The 18,428-nt window shown below is 43.2% G+C and overlaps 1 protein-coding gene across 2 annotated transcripts in view; it reads right to left on the reverse strand.

Annotated features, from left to right (window-relative positions):
• The window catches only part of med12 (mediator complex subunit 12), a 52,478-nt gene that overhangs the window by 1,938 nt on the left and 32,112 nt on the right, over nucleotides 1-18,428 (reverse strand). Inside the window, exons 27-40 of one of the 2 annotated variants that reach the window (XM_083786078.1) lie at nucleotides 16,295-16,474; nucleotides 13,441-13,512; nucleotides 12,417-12,574; nucleotides 11,460-11,621; nucleotides 8,493-8,694; nucleotides 7,558-7,667; nucleotides 5,977-6,112; nucleotides 4,877-5,026; nucleotides 3,948-4,316; nucleotides 3,666-3,819; nucleotides 3,339-3,532; nucleotides 2,693-2,767; nucleotides 2,340-2,569; nucleotides 1,683-1,866 (exon numbers count right to left, since the gene is read on the reverse strand). In XM_083786078.1, the coding sequence (XP_083642204.1) occupies nucleotides 1,683-1,866; nucleotides 2,340-2,569; nucleotides 2,693-2,767; nucleotides 3,339-3,532; nucleotides 3,666-3,819; nucleotides 3,948-4,316; nucleotides 4,877-5,026; nucleotides 5,977-6,112; nucleotides 7,558-7,667; nucleotides 8,493-8,694; nucleotides 11,460-11,621; nucleotides 12,417-12,574; nucleotides 13,441-13,512; nucleotides 16,295-16,474 (2,376 nt within the window). Of the gene's footprint in view, nucleotides 1-1,682; nucleotides 1,867-2,339; nucleotides 2,570-2,692; nucleotides 2,768-3,329; nucleotides 3,533-3,665; nucleotides 3,820-3,947; nucleotides 4,317-4,876; nucleotides 5,027-5,976; nucleotides 6,113-7,557; nucleotides 7,668-8,492; nucleotides 8,695-11,459; nucleotides 11,622-12,416; nucleotides 12,575-13,440; nucleotides 13,513-16,294; nucleotides 16,475-18,428 lie in introns of both variants that reach the window. The other variant, XM_083786077.1, reaches the window with a different exon arrangement.

Here is an 18,428-nt window from a genome sequence, read left to right on the forward strand (position 1 = left end):
CATCCAAACAGTTTGATGCCACTTTCAAATGACACCGTTTCGCACAGAATAGGAGCCCACTGATGATGTTAATGCTATTTCGCTCTGTTGTGTTGTTTATTAGCAATTTAAGAAATAAAATCAACGCGAACAGCAGTGATTTGGTCGGCGTAGGCATACCTACCGGATCTTCTTTCTACACAAATTAGTCAAAACAAGACAAAAGTTAATTAAAAATAAAACCGCATGAGTTTTCCTGATGTCATAATCTGTCATAATCGGCTTTTGTTGCATTGGTTTATGTGCTAAAAGAGTGGCTTTGAGAGCCGTTTCCCCATTACAATGAGCGACCTTTTTATTTTTATTTTTTATTTCTTAAATTGCTAATAAACAACACAACGGAGCGAAATAACTCATGGAATGGTGTGCCCATAATGGTAAGAAAACCACCCAAACCTCTTAAAAACACTAATTGACCTCAATAAAGGTTGACGCAATTAACCCATTGCCCAAATAGCTACTTTCCCCTTAAGACTGGCTGCCGCGGCAGGGTTACGTTTATCTCTGAAGCCGGGAATGCATGCACATCTGCTTGTAGTTTTTACGGTATTCAATTTAATTCTGTGAATTTTCTCAGAAAGACTTCAGGTTGTAGGGTGTCTTTCATAAAAATGCCATAGGTTTTAGAAGACCTTTTCGAAATTGGCCTCAGATCTAAATGGGTTAATACATCCAACTAGGCACGACTATTGATTTTACAGATGATTGATGTCCTTGTTTGTGTCAGAAGGCTTGTCTTCAGTTGCACGGCTTATGTAAATTGTCAAATCACCATTATGCTGGCCAACGTACACAACCGTGTGAAGTGGGGTGCTCTTATCATCGTGTGTGTGTGTGTGTGTGTGTGTGTGGTGTTGCCTGAGAGTTGTGCAGAAGAGTTAAAGTGCCAGTTCCAGTGCTACCATTTTGTAGCATGACTTTGTGGCCGACAACTATCAACAATAATTCATGGGGATAAACTGCCTCCTAGGTGAACTGTGCATAGTTGAATAGGAATAGAAGAGGGTTAAGTGGTTAAATAATAACAAGTAAGACGCGCAAACGTGGGAAGCGAACGCAGCTCGTAAATGGCAATAACAACAATTAGAATAAATTACATACTTTTTTAAGGTTTTCTTTTTAAAGTTCTCTTTTTTGTGTTTTTTTAAGATTTTATTTTTAAGTTAAGTTTTTTGAAGTTACCGTAATTTCCGGACTATAAGCCGCGGCTTTTTACCCATGATTTGAACCCTGTGGCTTATACAACGGTGCGGCTAATCTATGGATTTTTACAGCTAACGCAGAGCCATCTCAGGCTCTGAGCTAACGTAGCTGCGGCTTATAGTCCGGTGCGGCTTGTATATGGGATTTTCCCTAAATGTGGCTGGTGCGGCTTATATTCAGGTGCGGCTTATAGTCCGGAAATTACGGGTAAGTGTTTTTAAAGTTTTTTTTTAAGTTACGTTTTTTGAAGTTAAGTGTTTTTAAAGTTTTTTTTTAAAAGTTAAGCTTTTTCATTTTAAGTTAAGTTTTTTTTAAGTTAAGTTGTGTGTGAGTGCGTGCGCGTGTGTGTGTTTTGTGTGATACAGCTGTGCCCTCTGGTGGCGGGCAGGTGGTGTCACAGCGGGACAGACACACACATTTGCAATAATGCTGTAGCCTACTCTGAGTGCTTGTTGTCTGAGGTACTGCTGCTGCTGCTGTTGCTGCTGCTGCTGCTGCTGTTGTGCTTGTTGCTGCTGTTCTGCCAGTAGCTGGTTGGGCCTCATGCCTGGGTGCACCCCCTGGCCCCCCATGTGACTCAGACCATGCATGATAGGGTTCTGCTGGATAGGCTGGTGGGCAAACCTGGTGATCCAGGAATAGAGGAAGGGGGGACAGGGTGGGGACGGACACAGAAGATGACAGACAGCAATGGAATGAATTATATATCATTGCAGAAACCTCCTATATCCACATTAACCTTTCTGTACATGAATCTGCCCTACTTCATCATACTACAGTCAAGTGTCGCACAAAAGCAGCAGATCCACAAGCTTGAATTGTGGCGCAAAGATTTGCCTTGTGCAATTGTTGTTTACAAAGCCTAAAATGCAAACAGGTAAGGCAAAATAATAATAATCATATGTTCAATGTCAAAAACACAATTAAATCATTAATCGCAACGTATAATAATTAATAGTAAACTTTTAATCGCGACAGACCAAATTGAGACGCTATCAGGATTGGTTTTCAAAGCTTTGTTAGCGGCAACACTGCTCTTGCACATTACGAGCCAAACAAAATGCACGAGGAATGGGTTGCTTTGCAGTGCTGCTGACCTCTGTGTGTTCTGCATGCTGTGTACGTATCCTGGAGCCTGCTGGTGGACATAGCCACTGGGCCTCTGCTGCATCTGCCTCAGAGGGTCCACCACGGCCGGGCTGGCTCCCGGATGGGATCCCTGGAAGTTCTGGTTCCCATAGGACGAAGGGACTATACCGCCTCCTTGGGAGGGGTGCTGCTGCATGCCCATGTGGGAGGCATATGTGGTATAGCCCTGAGATATGTTCTGAAGGAATTGAGAGAGAGAGAGAGAGATGATGAGATACAAATGTAGAAGCAGATCATACATGGGAAAATGTATGGCACTTTGAAAGGTTGATTTGAATTCAAACAAGAACTTGGCGCTTGCCTGAGATGGCTGCATGGGAGTATATGGCTGGTTGGGTGTCATCTGCCTCATCTGCTGTCCCATCATGCTCTGGTTCTGTAAAACAGAAACATCACAAGTCAGTATTACATGTTCGATTGATTCACTGCCCTCCCTAGGAATGGGAAAGACATTTTAAAATGAAGCACTGCCGTCCTTGCCTGCAAACACAGGGGTTCCCGAAACTGTCCATGCCAAGAACCAGACCCCAAACAGCCATAGACTCAGGCCCCCATTGCAAAATAAGTATAAGCAAAAAAAAACTATTCTATAAGCTCAAACAAGGTTGTGAGCTTGTAGAACAGCTATTTTTGCTACTATGTTTTGAAAGATATTGACAATGACATGGATGTCAGTTTGAAAGTGGTTAAACCGACTCAATAATTGTATGAATTTAACATTTATTTAAATATTTTATTATGCATGTTATCGTCTCCTTCATTTGTGTCTCCTTTCTAATTGGTCCCCCAGGCTGCCCAGTAGTGGCCCTCAGTTTGGAAAACAGTGTGCTAAGAATCACAAGCCAGGATGTCACCTCAAAACAGGTGAGGTGCTCATGCAGATTTCAGACTAGCTAGCACTCCATATGGTCAAGTCTACTCGGTGCAGACTGACTCACCAGTCTGACCTGTAGCTGCTGGCGCAATATCTGGCCCTGTGGTATGCTAGGCTGGGGCTTGTAGCCCATTTGGTACTGCTTGTCCAGTCCCATCATGCCAGGCATGCCAGGCATCATGGCTGGGTAGGTGGGCCGCGTGGGCATCATCTTGTTCATCTGTGGGTTCCGGTTGGGTCTGTAAGGAGCTTCTAACCCGGGACCTCCTGATGAAGGAGAAGAGTGTAAATAAAATGTTTTTATCAAATTTAAACAAAGGAGATGATGATACAATGTTGCATCTTTAGGACAATTGTGTGATATTGTTCGTGATGATGTGTATATCCTATGAAAGCTGACCTGGAGGCAGTGGCTGGTTCTGTGCGTACATGCCGATTGGCTGTTGGCCGTAGGGCACCCTCCCGTATGCGTGGTTCTGCTGCCCCATCATCAGGTCAGGCGGCATTCCTGGTCCACCATAGCCCACTCCACTTGGCGTACGGTTTACGTAGTCCTAATTATAAACAGAGACACAGAGTCATTTAACGATTGATTCATTGTTCAAGGCAGGAGCTCGAGTCCTATTAAGAAGGCCACTCCTGGTCAATTACAAAGCATAACTTGTGGATACCATGAACTGACCTCGGTCTTGCTGGCAGACTGGGCTTTCTTCTTCTTGTTGGACTTCTTCTTGCTGGAGTCTGTGGGCCCCGCGGTCACGTTCTTCTCCGGCTTCACCGCCTCCACCATCTTCTTCTCGGGCTCCTGGGAGACAGGCGTCGGGGGCTCCTCCTCCTCCGGTGGGAGGGGCAGGGGCTCCAGGTAGTAGCTGCGAGGCTTGGGCTTCAGGTGGGTGTGGTACAGCAGGAAGCGTTGCTGCTCCTCGAACTTGGTGACTTTGCGGTCTACGCGCACCGTCCCGAACCAACCCCAGGAGAGAGGGGCAGAGTGCTTCAGACCCTCAAACACGTCCCAGGGAGAGATCTTCTGCTTGGTGGACACTTGGAGGCCCTGACAGGAGACAAAGAGAGACAGAGTGTTTATTAACCGAACGGTATTGTGAACTGGAGCATCAAGGTGGTGCAGGGGTAAAGTTCCTCCGGACCACTGGGGAGCATTCCACTGCTCCTTGGTGTCTCCGGCTCAGCTGGGCGCTTCGATTAACCCAATTAAAACCAGGAAATCTGTCTAATTTTTAGATTTGAGCTAAAAAAGCATAATGTTATACATTTATACTCCAAAATAGCAGATATAAACTCTTAGTGCGTCACTTTGTGCCGCACCACAAGCTTGTAGATCTGTTATTTATTAAAAATCGTAAGAATGTGTGCAAATCAAAGCAAAGGTGTTTAACTCAAATCTTTGCTTCTTGGGGGTCCATGGAAGAAAATATTTTGAGATGGAGGTCGGCGGCCAAATGCATATCATTTTGAGTGTCCTTGACGTGAAAAGGTTTGAGCACCTTGACATAGCTAGTGCTACATAAGTTTTCAAAACTGTTAGAAAACATTTGTAGAATCGGCCTTAGGTCTTAATGGGTTAACACAATGTGTGTGTGTATAAGCTCTCACCTCCTTCTCAAAGCCAGCTATCTTGTTGCCCTTGGTGTCTATGAGTGAGCCCTGGGGTTCGCAGGTGATGACATCACGTGTCTGTTTGGGCAGTGGCAGTAGCTGTCGAACCTTCTCCAAGCTCTCAGACTGTCGGTCGCCCAGCTCTTTCTGTGAAGCGCAAAATGACCCAAAAAATGACCCATAAATGGAGATCCCTGATGTCATGTCAATATATGTCCATATATTGAAATGCAAATATATGGGCCCTAGTTACTTGCGCAAGCAGAGCGTGCAAGTACTAGTTTCGCCCAGGACGATATTCGATGCGTATGCACCGTCCCAGCAAATGACGTAATGACTTGTGCCTGATACGGCAGTGGTGCCAGATTACATGCATGTATACCGTACATAGGAGCATTACCTTTATTCCTCCCGACACTAAAACATATGGTCATTACGTCACCATCAAAAACCAATTACACTCTGGCATTAGGTCCTTTAATCCACATATTTATTACGTCATCATTGAGAGCTAGTTATACCAGTTATACCCTGACGTCATATGCTGGGACGGTGCATACGCATCAAAAGTGGCGCAAAGTAACCACAGTATACCGCTAATCAACTTACAAATTACATATACACAGAGGCATTTAGTATTAATATCACTATAGTCCAAGATTAAGTACATTTAAAGCAATTGACAACTTAAAATAAATAATTAAATAATTATACTGTATACGTGATATTTTATTTCAGTTTATATACGGTACCTTTGTTCTTCATTGGATATCGATGATTTATTTTTCTTTGAGAAACTAAAAAGTGTACTTGTACCATACTTCATAATACTACTTTTTTACATGCATAAAGTAGGTAGGTAGCAAATAGCTAAACCTAATAATTCAACATTTCAAACGTTCCTTCACAGAGAAGCTGAGATTTGACAGTTTGTAGCGGTCGACAGTACTTGTGTGGTTAACAATTAAACTTGGGTGGAATATTAATGAAAATATAAACTGAATGTTAGAAGTGCACAGGGGTAGCTTCAAAGCTTACAATTAGGAGTTCCTACTGTAATATATGTTGTAACAGACAAGACATTGTTGAGTTCTTACCCTAAGCTTCTTGACCAGGTTCATGTAGGCCTTTTTATTCTCCTCCATGCTGCCCTGAGAGATGCTGGACATGTCAGCAGCCAGTGTGCCATTAATCAACACACTCAGCATGTCCAGTACTGTGGTAAAGAGCTCACTGACAGACACACACAACCAGAAAAGGGCAAATTAGCATTAAACAAAAGTCAAGGACCACCATGCCACGTGATGAACAGACAATCTAGAGCTTGACACTATTACTCTAGTCTACGGATCCAATCTGTTGAGAAGACAATCCAACCAAATCAGAACGCTATTTATATAATCTAGAAACAAGACAGCCAATCCAAGAACCAGAAGCAAACACATCCGATTTGCACCCACAGTTATATGCTAGATTAAAATGACACAGACCACAGATTAAAACAAACTCATTTTGGTATCAAATTGAACACATTGATGGATTCCAAAATGTCAATTGGGCCAAGTGAGAAAATTTAACTTTTCTTGATGACATTTGTGGCGACTGTCAGCGAATGGTTACATTACAGATTTGGCTTTTAATGTACTCATCTTCTATCCTACTGTATATTAACAGGGCAAAATAAAACCCAGAAAAAAATCAATTTCTCTTGTTTTAACCCTCTTATTGCTAGATTTAATAACATCTTATTGTGCATTGGGCCAGATCTGGCAACTTTTTGAATGACAATAGAATAATGTGCGATATGACCACAATGTCACGAAATATCTCATTTTAAAGCTGCACGTCTCTAGTTTACACTGAACCGCTGTTCCTAGCATGTTCCATCGTTTACTTATAAGCATTTTAGTACACCTTGGTTTGACTTATCACTGAAACCAAGGTCTACTGAAAAGCTTATAAGTAAACGATGGAACAAGCTATAATCATAATTATTTTTTCATTGTAAAGTAGTGACTTGGAGCTATAAAATGAGACATTTCGTGACATTGTGGTCATATCTCACATTTTTCGATTGCCATTCAAAAAGTCGCCAAATCTGGCCAATGCCCCATTTCTTAATTCGTCATTTTAATGCAATAAGAGGGATCAGCGATCTAAATAAAATACATCACGTTTTACTTTCACTTTCAAACTAATACTCAGAATTGCCACCAGATGGCGGGAACGTACCATTATTCTGATTTTGGCAAAAGTGTCAAATCTGGCTAAATCACTTCCTGTCAAACGGAGGTAAACAAAGGAGGCTAGTATGACCCCTAGCACATAGCTTGGCTGTCCGGATTGCTAAGCTAACATTAGCTTTTTCATAACTTAGTCAAATTAAGCTTAAAAACGGCCAGGAACATCCCAAAATATCACATTTTTTGCCGCGGATCACATAGAGACGGCGCGCGTGCACGATAGTGCACGATCGCGCGGGTTTCGGCCGGTTTTTGGTAGATTACATAACAAACAAAAAAAAAGTCAAAAAATTCCATTATTTTGTTATAATAAGACGTACTGACAGGGCAGTACATCTACTACGCAGATAACGTCATTGGCCACGAGGGATTTGTTGATTTAACACGCAGATAACGTCATTGGCCACTAGGGGGTTAAGAACAAATGACACGTACTTATTGGACTGCATGTCCACTGTGCCGCTGCTGATGATGTCAAGGAGCAGAACGGCCCATTCAGTGGTCTGCTGGGTGCTGCGCTGCACAGTGTCAAACATCCCACCCACCTGGATAACACACAATGTATATGTGAGAAGAGAACGCCATGCAATGTAACACAGGCCTCCCACCATGAAGCGGGAGAACGCCATGCAATGTAACACAGGCCTCCCACCATGAAGAGGGAGAACGCCATGCAATGTAACACAGGCCTCCCACCATGAAGAGGGAGAACGCCATGCAATGTAACACAGGCCTCCCACCATGAAGAGGGAGAACGCCATGCAATGTAACACAGGCCTCCCACCATGAAGAGGGAGAACGCCATGCAATGTAACACAGGCCTCCCACCATGAAGAGGGAGAACGCCATGCAATGCAACACAGGCCTCCCACCATGAAGAGGGAGAACGCCATGCAATGTAACACAGGCCAGACAATAACAGGGGGATGGTGCTGCCCTCTTGTGGTCGACACATTATCCAGTCATCCAACTGGAGGCTCCTTACCAGTGTTGCCAGATTTTGTGAGAGAAATAATAACCGGGTATATGAAAACAAGCCCAAAAGAAGCGACTACAGGCCACATGAGCACTTTAAACCTATATGTTTATAGTCTATATACCGCATGCTTTGACTATTTAAAAATAGCCGATCTACAGCTAAGCTTGTAGATCTGCCATTTTCATAAATATCATGTAAAATGGGAGAAAAGTGAAAAATAACCAATCTGGTACACGGGTCCCTCACCCCTGGCACAAAATACTTTTAGATGGGGCCATGGACAAATACATGAGGGTCCTTCATGCCGTCATGGACGATAATTCATTCGAGTCACAAATGTCAAAGAAAAAACAAGACCCAAAGTCGCTTATAATAAGCAGACTGTCGTTACCAGATTGAGTCTCAGCTTGAGAGCCTCGTGCATCATCTGCTTGGCCTTGCAGTCGTCCTGGTACTGGTCCTCGCGCCAGTTGGTGACAATCTGCTGCACTTGGCTGTAGAGCGAAGTGAGGAGGCCCTCCCTCTGCTCGTCCTGGCCCTTCAGACACGTCAGCACCAGGGACAGGAACGGCTGCTGGCTCAGCAGAGACATACTGAGGGGACGGGGAGAGAGCACATGATGAGCACACACACAGACATAGGGAACATTATGTGACCTGAAGGATGAATGAATGGTCACAGCATATGCTTAGTAAATTGAGGGGCGCTCTTATCAATATACAATTATACATCATCTCATGAACAACTGAATTTATGTGATTGGTTAGCCGATTTGCTCGTCTACATATGACGTAAAGTTTCCTTTCATTGTCAATGGCATTTAATGTTTGTGTTATTTCTGTCATATTTCAGGCACATATGACAAATTCTCCTTTCAATGTCAATGGCAAATGTGAGACGTGACGGGACGAAAAGCTGTATATAGGATGAATATATGAAGTCAAAATATATAATTGGGAGCATTTGTGTGAGTGAAAATAATCTAACTTTAACTGCAGGTGACAGAACAGAACAGAACGCATGTCAAGTTGTAAACGCTGGTGTAGCAAGAACATTACAGGTTGTTTTCTTGACTTTTCCTCTTGGTAGAGACGAGAAGAGTCAGAGGAATGCACAGCTGGCAAACAGTGCGGCAAATGTGTATTGAACAGTTTAAAATATCCGGAATCAATACATATTTATCAACAGTAAACCTGATGTGATGGATGCATACATTACAAGCCATGGCCACTGTAAAAGGCATAATATACAGTATACACCGTCCAGTAAACCACTGGTAGTGATAGCATGACATTAACACAAATAAAAAGGTGCACCCTATGACAGAGTTGGCCAAGATCTACTTATACCTAGCCATCAATCTAGCTAGACTGCTGTACTATAGCGGTAAATACTAGTATGTGAATATGTTTGACTTTGCATTTCCTGAATTCCACAGTTCAAGATGATTCCGGCCTCTTGAACATCTTGAGTCCCATTAACAAGGTGATAAACACATGCAGTATTACATAATTTGTCGCTCTGCGCCCTTTCATATTATGGAAGCCGTGCTGAACGCACACAAATATGGCATACCACGTTCCTGCATATTTTAGCATTGGGGGAGTGTCCATATGTTCATTATATTCGCTTTGCGCAATTTGCTATTAAGCCCCTTGACCTAAAAAGACACAGATTAGACCTGGGTCTGACCACCTCTTAAATGCAAAAAGCAAGGTTTGATTTTACACAAGAGCGATCTCTGCGCTGCTCAGCAGTGTTGCCATGTCTGTTTATTATAAGCGACTTTGGGCTTCTTTTTCTGTAAAGTTGCTTGTAAATATTGGTAGTTGTGCATGGTTGCTTCTCTTGTTTCTTATTTGGGCTTTTCTCCTATAGTCCATGGGCCCAGAACACAGTGACATTGCCATGTCAAGACCCCCAGATGATCCAACTAAGGACCCTAATCCAAAAATATTGTGGGCCAGCCCAGTGACCCCCATGACAGATTTGTGTTTTTAAATGTTTCAATAAAATGTTTCAAAAATATTCCACAATTGTCATTTCTTTCCAACATTCCTTTTGAAAATAGCAGATCTACCAGCTCACAATGCATCACATTGCGACGTGTTGTGATGCATGCATGCATCTGGAAGCAGCAAGTGAAAACAAGACGGAGATTAAATTGTATGCTGGCCATGGCTACCCATTAAAAAATTATAATAATACAAATAAAATATATATATTTTTTCTATTTTCAAATGGTTTATTGGCACTTCAGCATCTGTCATACCAACTGGCTTGTAGGCCAGTGGTTCCCAAAGTGGGGTCCGGGGACCCCTAGGGGTCCTTGAGGGAGTTACAGGGGATCCTCAGCTAAATGCTGTTAGGAACCAAATGGACCCTTATGGGTCTGTAACTCTGAGAGTGTACATACTATGGGTATACCAATTTCCCTGTACATTTGTACACTCTCAGAGTTAAATCAGCATTGATTTTGCAATATATATTCTATCTCTGGGTTCTAGAGATAGAAATGAGGGACGGTGGCCTAATTCAGGTAAAACTGGAGGTCCTTGAAATGAAAATCACATTCACTGCTAGAGCCGTAGAAATCTTCTTGTATGGGGGTCCCTGGCATATATTTTCAAATTGAGGTCTGCAGGCTAATGAGTGTCAATTCGGGGGTCCTTGACATGAAAAGGTTTGGAAACCACTGTTGTAGGCTACAAGTGTAATACCAATAAAGAATGTAAAAGACCGATTACATATTGGTGGTCTTTAAATTTTGGTGGGTGCTCCTAATTTTATTCTGGTGCTCCTTCATTCTGAAATTGGTAGCACCAGTGCTACCAAGTAAAAAAGTTAATTTAGAGCCCTGATTTATAATGATCATTATAACAATGTGCAAGAAAATATTTAAAAAGAAGGAAGAACTTTATATTTGTGGAGGCACAAAGGAGACAGCATGCAGTGCAATAGGAATAATTAACCCAAATGTGACAAAGTCATGTCATGTCTATGGTGCCTGCCTGCAGAAATGTAATACCACTCGCACGCTATTAAAGCAAAGCCGAATTTGCGCATATCGTACGTGGGATCAGCTGACTGTTAAAGGGAATGGCACCTGCCACGCTGATTGGCTGGAAGGAGGAGACGCCCTAAACACACCCATGACTAATTCAAGGCCGGTTTGCGCACGCCACGGGTGTCGGAGAGCGCATCTTACCGTGTTTATAATTGCAAAATGACATTGGCCACTCCTCCATCTCTTAAAATCTGTCATATCATATGACGTTCATAATGGGGCTCCAAGTCTATTATGGAAAATACAAACATGATATGATAAAACAAGGATGGGGTGGAAGACGCAACGCACCTCTTCTGTTTCTGCCGGTCCCTCTCCTTGCGTGTGGACGAACCCAGGTGTTGCCCCTTCTCCAGCTCCTCCCCGGCTGCCTTCAGCACATGGCCTTGCACCGAGGTGGGCAGTTTGGCTATCAGTGGAGCCACCAGCCACACACCAGAGCGCTCTGACGAACTGCACCACAAATGAAAAGTCTTACTAACGGCACAGTAGAAGCAAACCCAAGCAGACAGGATTTAAGTTAAGTTAGCCACTTTTAAGTTGACCCTATATAGTTAGTTGACCGGGTTACATGGGGTCTATACTTGGTGGTTCCCTCGTTTTTCCCCCCTCTACACCAAATCTTTTTGCTGGAAAAAAATACATCTAGAAGTAAATCTTGAAAATCTGTCTGCGAACGTTTGCACCAAGAGGCTATGTGGTTTAAGGAGTAGTTCACCCGAAAAATAACTTATTCATTATGCATTTGAGATTTGTTTGTTTTTGTGGCATTCCTGAACCAGTAATAATTTGATGACCGGGTCATCGGTCAATAGAGACTCAATATGATGACCGGGTCATCAGTCAATAGGAGACTCAGTATGATGACCGTGTCATCAGTCAATAGGAGACTCAGTATGATGACCGTGTCATCAGTCAATAGGAGACTCAGTATGATGACCGTGTCATCAGTCAATAGGAGACTCAGTATGATGATCGGGTCATCGGTCAATAGAGACTCAGTATGATGACCGGGTCATCAGTCAATAGGAGACTCAGTATGATGACCGGGTCATCGGTCAATAGAGACTCAGTATGATGATCGGGTCATCGGTCAATAGAGACTCAGTATGCCGCAAACAAAAACTAAAAAACAATCTCCATGAATTCATGGGCTTCATGGGATGTGAAATGGATGGAAAATAAATCAATTTAAGATCCATAGTGACTTGAGACCGGTATAGAATGACACACAAGAAAGAAACAGACCTCAAGATAGGCTTCATCTTGGTTCCGTTATTGTTGGATGCGGAGCCGGCTGTGCCCGTGGCTCCGTTCCCTGAGGGGTTGCTGGAGTTCATCTCAGCTGATTTCTGGAACACCTCGATGGTGGCCTTGGCTATGTTCTCTAGAAGAGAGTACAGCTCCTGTCCAAGGAAACAATTGTGCATACACACAACAATGATCATATTACAATTAGGGCCGGGACTAATTGCGATTAATTTAGATTAATTAACTACAGAAAAATTAATCGCGATTAACTACAGATAAATTAATCGCACCTTTTTTTTCACCGCGGAACGTTTCTCACTGGGCGCTTTTCTATAGTACTGAAAACTGGAAATAATAAAAAGTCACCCCATTTTGTGTTGCCTAGAACTGGAGGTCTGACAAAAAACAGTAACAATATGAAGTAAGTACAGCTTTGTGATGTCACTGAGATGTACTTGTTACTGTTACTAAAAAAAATTCAGACCTCCAGTTCTAGGCATCACAGAATGGGGTGACTTTTTATTATTATTTCCACAACAGGTATATTAATGACAGTAAAATGTTGAAAATGAGTGGTATCCTGTAGTCACTATTCATTGATTCACTGGGATACCAAAAAACATTAAAAAAAAAGGTTTCTCGCTGTTCTCGGGTTGAATATTGATATGCGATTAAAATGCGATTAATCTAGATTAATTAATCGCAAAGCCTCTGATTAATTAGATTAATTTTTTTAATCGAGTCCCAGCTCTAATTACAATCACACAGTATTCCATTCATGTCTTTGCACTCCTTGTAGGTTTGTATTTGTAAATTCAGCCATTTTGGCCAGAAATTGTTCGAAAAAGAGATCCTTGGACTCAAGTGACACCAATCAAACAACATCTTTTACCAAATATCTACAGTGTATAAATACAGTGTATTGCAGTTCAAAAAGACAACACCGTTATATATATACAGCCTTAAATTCATACACAAAATACATTATGGTTAGATACATGACAGGTAGGTTGGGACTTACATTGGTAGTGCTCTGCTTGATCATCAGCTGCAGCTCTAGGGACGACTGTCTCATCGTCCATTGGTCCATGTTCTACAGCAAGGAAACGGAGGATTAACGTTAGACTCATAATCTCTCGTGCTGCTTTTTTCAAGGAATGCCTTGATTTATAGAAGCCGTAAAATAAGCAAAGGTTTTGTACAGTCTGCACACCGCAGCTATCAACAACACTGCTGTGTCCCCACCAGAAGAGGGCAGCAGTACTTCACAAGTCCATACAATCGACAAAGACATTTCAATAACCATGACAGAATGCATGTGTGGGTTGTCGCTTGATGAGAGTGTGATGAGTTGCCTGGTGACTCAGCGAGTTAGTTAACAGAACATATGCTCCTAGTGAGCTCTCCATCTCTCGCTCTACAGCAGGGGTCCCCAAACTTTTTCCTGTGAGGGCCACATAACTTTTCCCTTCTCTGATGGGGGCCGGGGTCAGTTTGTAACAGAAAAAGTGTGACGATCACAGGGGTGCCTAAACGTAAACATTTTTTTTTCTTCCAGAAAGCCACACATAACCAAATATTAATAACCAGTGCACGTACTGTACATGCAGCACTACAGGGCTGCATAGTGCATGTACTGTACATGGAGCAGTGCCAGGGTTTCCTGCACAATGTTGTTGGCATGGCGCTGTGCCATGCTTGAAATAAATCGCGCCATGCCAAGCTGTTTTTTTTAGGGGCCTAGTGAATCATGGTGTGTGAGATATGAAATGTCCAGTACCTCCCCAGTGTCTCCCCAGTGTCTCCCAGTGTCCCCCCAGTGCCTCCCAGTGTCCCCCTGAGTGCCTCCCCAGTGTCCCCCTGAGTGTCTCCCCAGTGCCTCCCAGTGTCCCCCTGAGTGCCTCCCCAGTGCCTCCCCAGTGTCCCCCCCGAGTGCCTCCCCAGTGCCTCCCCAGTGCCCCCCTGAGTGTCTCCCCAGTGCCTCCCAGTGTCCCCCTGAGTGCCTCCCCAGTGCCTCCCAGTGTCCCTCTGAGTGCCTCCCCAGTGCCTCCCTGAGTGTCTCCCCAGTGCCTCCCCAGTGTCCCCCTGAGTGCCTCCCCAGTGTCTCCCCAGTGCCTGCCCAGTGTCCCCCCAGTGCCTCCCCAGTGTCCCCCTGAGTGCCTCCCCAGTGTCTCCCCAGTGCCCCCCAGTGTCCCCCCAGTGTCTCCAATAGCAATACAAGAGCAATAATAGGAATTAATCTTAATTTATTATTTGCTCTCATCCAGTGCTAATGAAAAAAAAAAAAATCCTATATTTTGGCTATTAAAAAAAAAGGAAAAAACTTATTTTTATTTTTTTGCTTGAGGCAGGCGGGCCACATAAAATGACATGGCGGACCGTATACGGCCCGCGGGCCGTAGTTTGGGGACCCCTGCTCTACAGTCTCCTGTGTGAAAAATAATACTATAAAAAAAGAGATAGATCATGATGGGAAATGGTCAAAGCATGACAATCTTTACTGAACTTTACAGGTCCTAGTCTATTCCTTTTCCACCTGGTATCCCTATTTTGGGCATGTCATTATAGGGCGAGGAAAAGACCCAATTCTCAAGCCTAAACAGACCATTTAGCATAGTAGCATTAACATCAAAGAAAGGATTCAAGAAAATTAAACATAATTTTGACTACAGCAAACCATGTTTCATTTTTGAGGGGCGCTACAGTAGCTATGCCCAGCTTTGAGTGGTTGTGTAAACACAAACATTGAAGACAAAAGTGTGTAAACAAAACATTGAAGACAAAAGTTGACCGGTGTGATTGGGTGGGAGATGAGCCATTGATTGAGAATGAGATGATGCATGATGACGTAGGATTATAAGAGCGCCCCTCACTTTTTTTTTTAATATATTTTTTATCCCACGATTTTGTAACCCATTTTTCACCCCTGTGTCAATCATCTAATGTGATCCTGGGCTCTACACACCCTCCGCCAACCTGGGGAGAGCAACATGCTTCCTTCATGCTTGAGTGTCCAAGTTGCTCCTTTACACCTGACAGGGGGGAGTTTTCCTGGTTGGACGTAGCGCATGGAAGGAACATGTTATTCCAACCAGTTCCTTTCCCCTCCATCAGGCGCCCCGGCTGGCCAGGGGGAGGCAGTTTAGAGACCAGGATTACTGCATGTTTTTGTGAGGGTACCTACCCTAGGGGACACGGGGAGAACATGCAAACGGTGTGATTTCTTATTCTATATACTGTACATAGTTTCCCTTATTTTCTAACCATGTATATAATGATTTACTTTTTTGCATAGAAGTGTATATCTGTATGTCTTTAATGGAGGACCCTGATGTCCTTAGTGCTTTTTCTGGGTCAGCACATCCTCTTAGCAGACTTTGTATTGACCTGTACTTTCGTTGAATTGTACCCATTCTACAAACTGGTCAATCACAAATGGTCTCCTAAGTGGCCGTGGTTTGCTTCTCCCCCGACAGATGTCTGAGGGGCGCTAGCCCCTCCTATGTCCAGCTTTTGGTGTGTGCCCACAAACTTTGTCCTACAAACATTAAAATGCCATTGACTGGACAATTTTGAGTGTTTGTGTAAACACAAATATTGCTTAACACAAACATTGATGACAAAGGTGAGGACGCAAATTGTAATTGGCTGGAATGAGATGATGTACGATGATAAGAGCGCCCCTCACTTATATATATATTTAATTACAAGTGAAAAAGTGGACAGTGAGCGGCAGTCCTTTATTTTATACTGGTCCGTTTATGGTCTTCTCCAACACATCTGTCGACCAAGTCTTCCAAGTCTGTTTATTATTATTATTATTATAATAAGGGACTCCCCCCCCCCCCCCCAGTGGTGACTCTTCCTTCCCGCACCTGTAAGATGCGTTTGATGCGTTGCCTCTGAGGGTTGTCCCCGTCGTCGCTGTCCAGCTGGCGGTGCGGGTAGCAGATGAGCTGCAGCAGTCGCTGGGCCTGGATGTTGTTCAGCACGGGGTCCTGCAGGGCACTGCTGTCCTCGGCCAGGGACTTCAGACAGCGCTCACCCACCCACTCCTGGAGGAGGGAGGGAGGGAGGGAGGGAGACAGAGACAGAGAGAGAGAGAGGCATGGGTTAAAGTAAAATAAAATCTCACGGCAGAAAATGTGCGATTTGTGAATAAGTGTTGAAATGAGCCCCCAAACTATCCACTTAACCCTTGGCCTACAATTCACGGAAAAAACGGAATTAATCGAAAAATCTAAACCTCCCGTTAACGGAAAAAACGGAATGACAATCAATATCAGTTATCGCGGGGTCAAAAGAGCAAAAATTAATATTCTTTCGCTAATATCACTAATGTTGGATGTAATTTACCAAAAAACGGCCGAAATCCGCGTGATCGTGCGCTATCGTGCACGCGCGCCGTCTCTATGTGCGTCGCTGTAAAAAATGTGATATTTTGCGATCTTTTGGGGTTGATTTGAGGTTAATTTGACTTAGTTATGAAAAATATAGCATTAGCTTAGCAATCCGGACCAGCCAAGCTATTGACTAGGGTCAAAATACTACAGGTTGTTGTTGATCGTTGAACCGGAAGTGACTTAGGAAGATCGTCTATTTTAGCCAAAATCAGCATAATGATGCTTTCCCGCCATCTGGTGGCGAATCGAGAGAATACATTTGCAATGAATGGGAAAAAAAAAAGATCTCTTCAATCCACCAGATCTTTCTTGTATGTTAAAACGATGAATTAGAAATATGCCAATTTGTTACCCAAACAAAAAAATTGGGACTGGTAGTCCAAGGGTTAATACTTTCAGTGCCATTGGCGAAGACCTTTGTCAATTGAAGCCTAATTTTGATACTGACGCTTAGTGCCATTGGCGACGATCTAAGTCAATTGCGCTTTTATAGTGCATTCGATCGAGCGACCCATAATGCTACTCACGTTAGCCGGTTAGCTAGCTGTGTTAGCACAACACTGGATCGTCCATTCTAGATCGCCGTCGCCATAATAATCCATTCTATCCATTTCTTTCAAACGCCTGTATCTCCTATTCCTTGTCCCAGATGGCATTTTTGGTCAAAACAACGTTTCTTTGACGGCACAGATCCGACGATGTGGAGCTCCCCAGAGCTCCGGTCTGGATTCACATTGTCAATAAGGCCAGCCCAGCTCCGTGTAGATTCCAAGTTTAGGTCTACTGCTAACGGACCGGAAATGGCGGCTTTTCAAAATAAGAGCTCAAATTTAAAAAATGCTGGCGTGAATTAGATCCTAATTTTTCAATAAATGCTAGCAGGCAATGGTTAATTAACACAATATGTAAAATTATGTTTTTAGTAACAGTTCCTGCTGTTCCAACGAGGCTGTAATAGTTGCTTTAATATGAAACACACGAGATGATCTACAAGCTCATTGGGAGCTTGTAGATACAACATGCTTCCATAGACTACATACTGGCTTCTATGGAATCCAAATAAGTGAAATCAGTCATGGCAACTGAGAACTTTATGTAGAAAAGTGGGGAGGTGAGCAAGTAGTCAGTGAGTACAATTTCAGATTTGTTCCTGGCTCTAGGAACTGAGTTAAGGAATCTTATTTCATTTCATGCATCGCCGGCTCCCAAGTTAAGCCTGAGCCAAAGTATAATGAAAACTCGTGACTCATGCCAAACAAGCCAACCACAGTTGAGTTGTGATAAAAACAACACAGGCCAGGGGTGACTTGTGCCTCGCACAACAAATAGAACCTTGCATGCCTGCAGCGTGATATCACTGTAATACAGATCATGATTTTGCCACATCAGACCTCTAGGACATTTGCATGACTCTGGTGTTGGTACTAATCTGTACGTCACATCGTCAGTATCTGCCTTTATAAAATAATTGTATTGCTTGTCAAAACAACTTACAACTATTCCTTATTACATCCTCCAGTAAATCCAAAATGCCAGATAGCTAAAGCAGGCAAACTTAAGAAAACCTGCCGATTCACGAGTATGCTAGAGACTTAGGGCCGATTCA

Source organism: Protomyctophum parallelum (assembly GCF_964188405.1).
Source record: "Protomyctophum parallelum genome assembly, chromosome: 16".
NCBI classification, from domain to species: Eukaryota; Metazoa; Chordata; class Actinopteri; order Myctophiformes; family Myctophidae; genus Protomyctophum; species Protomyctophum parallelum.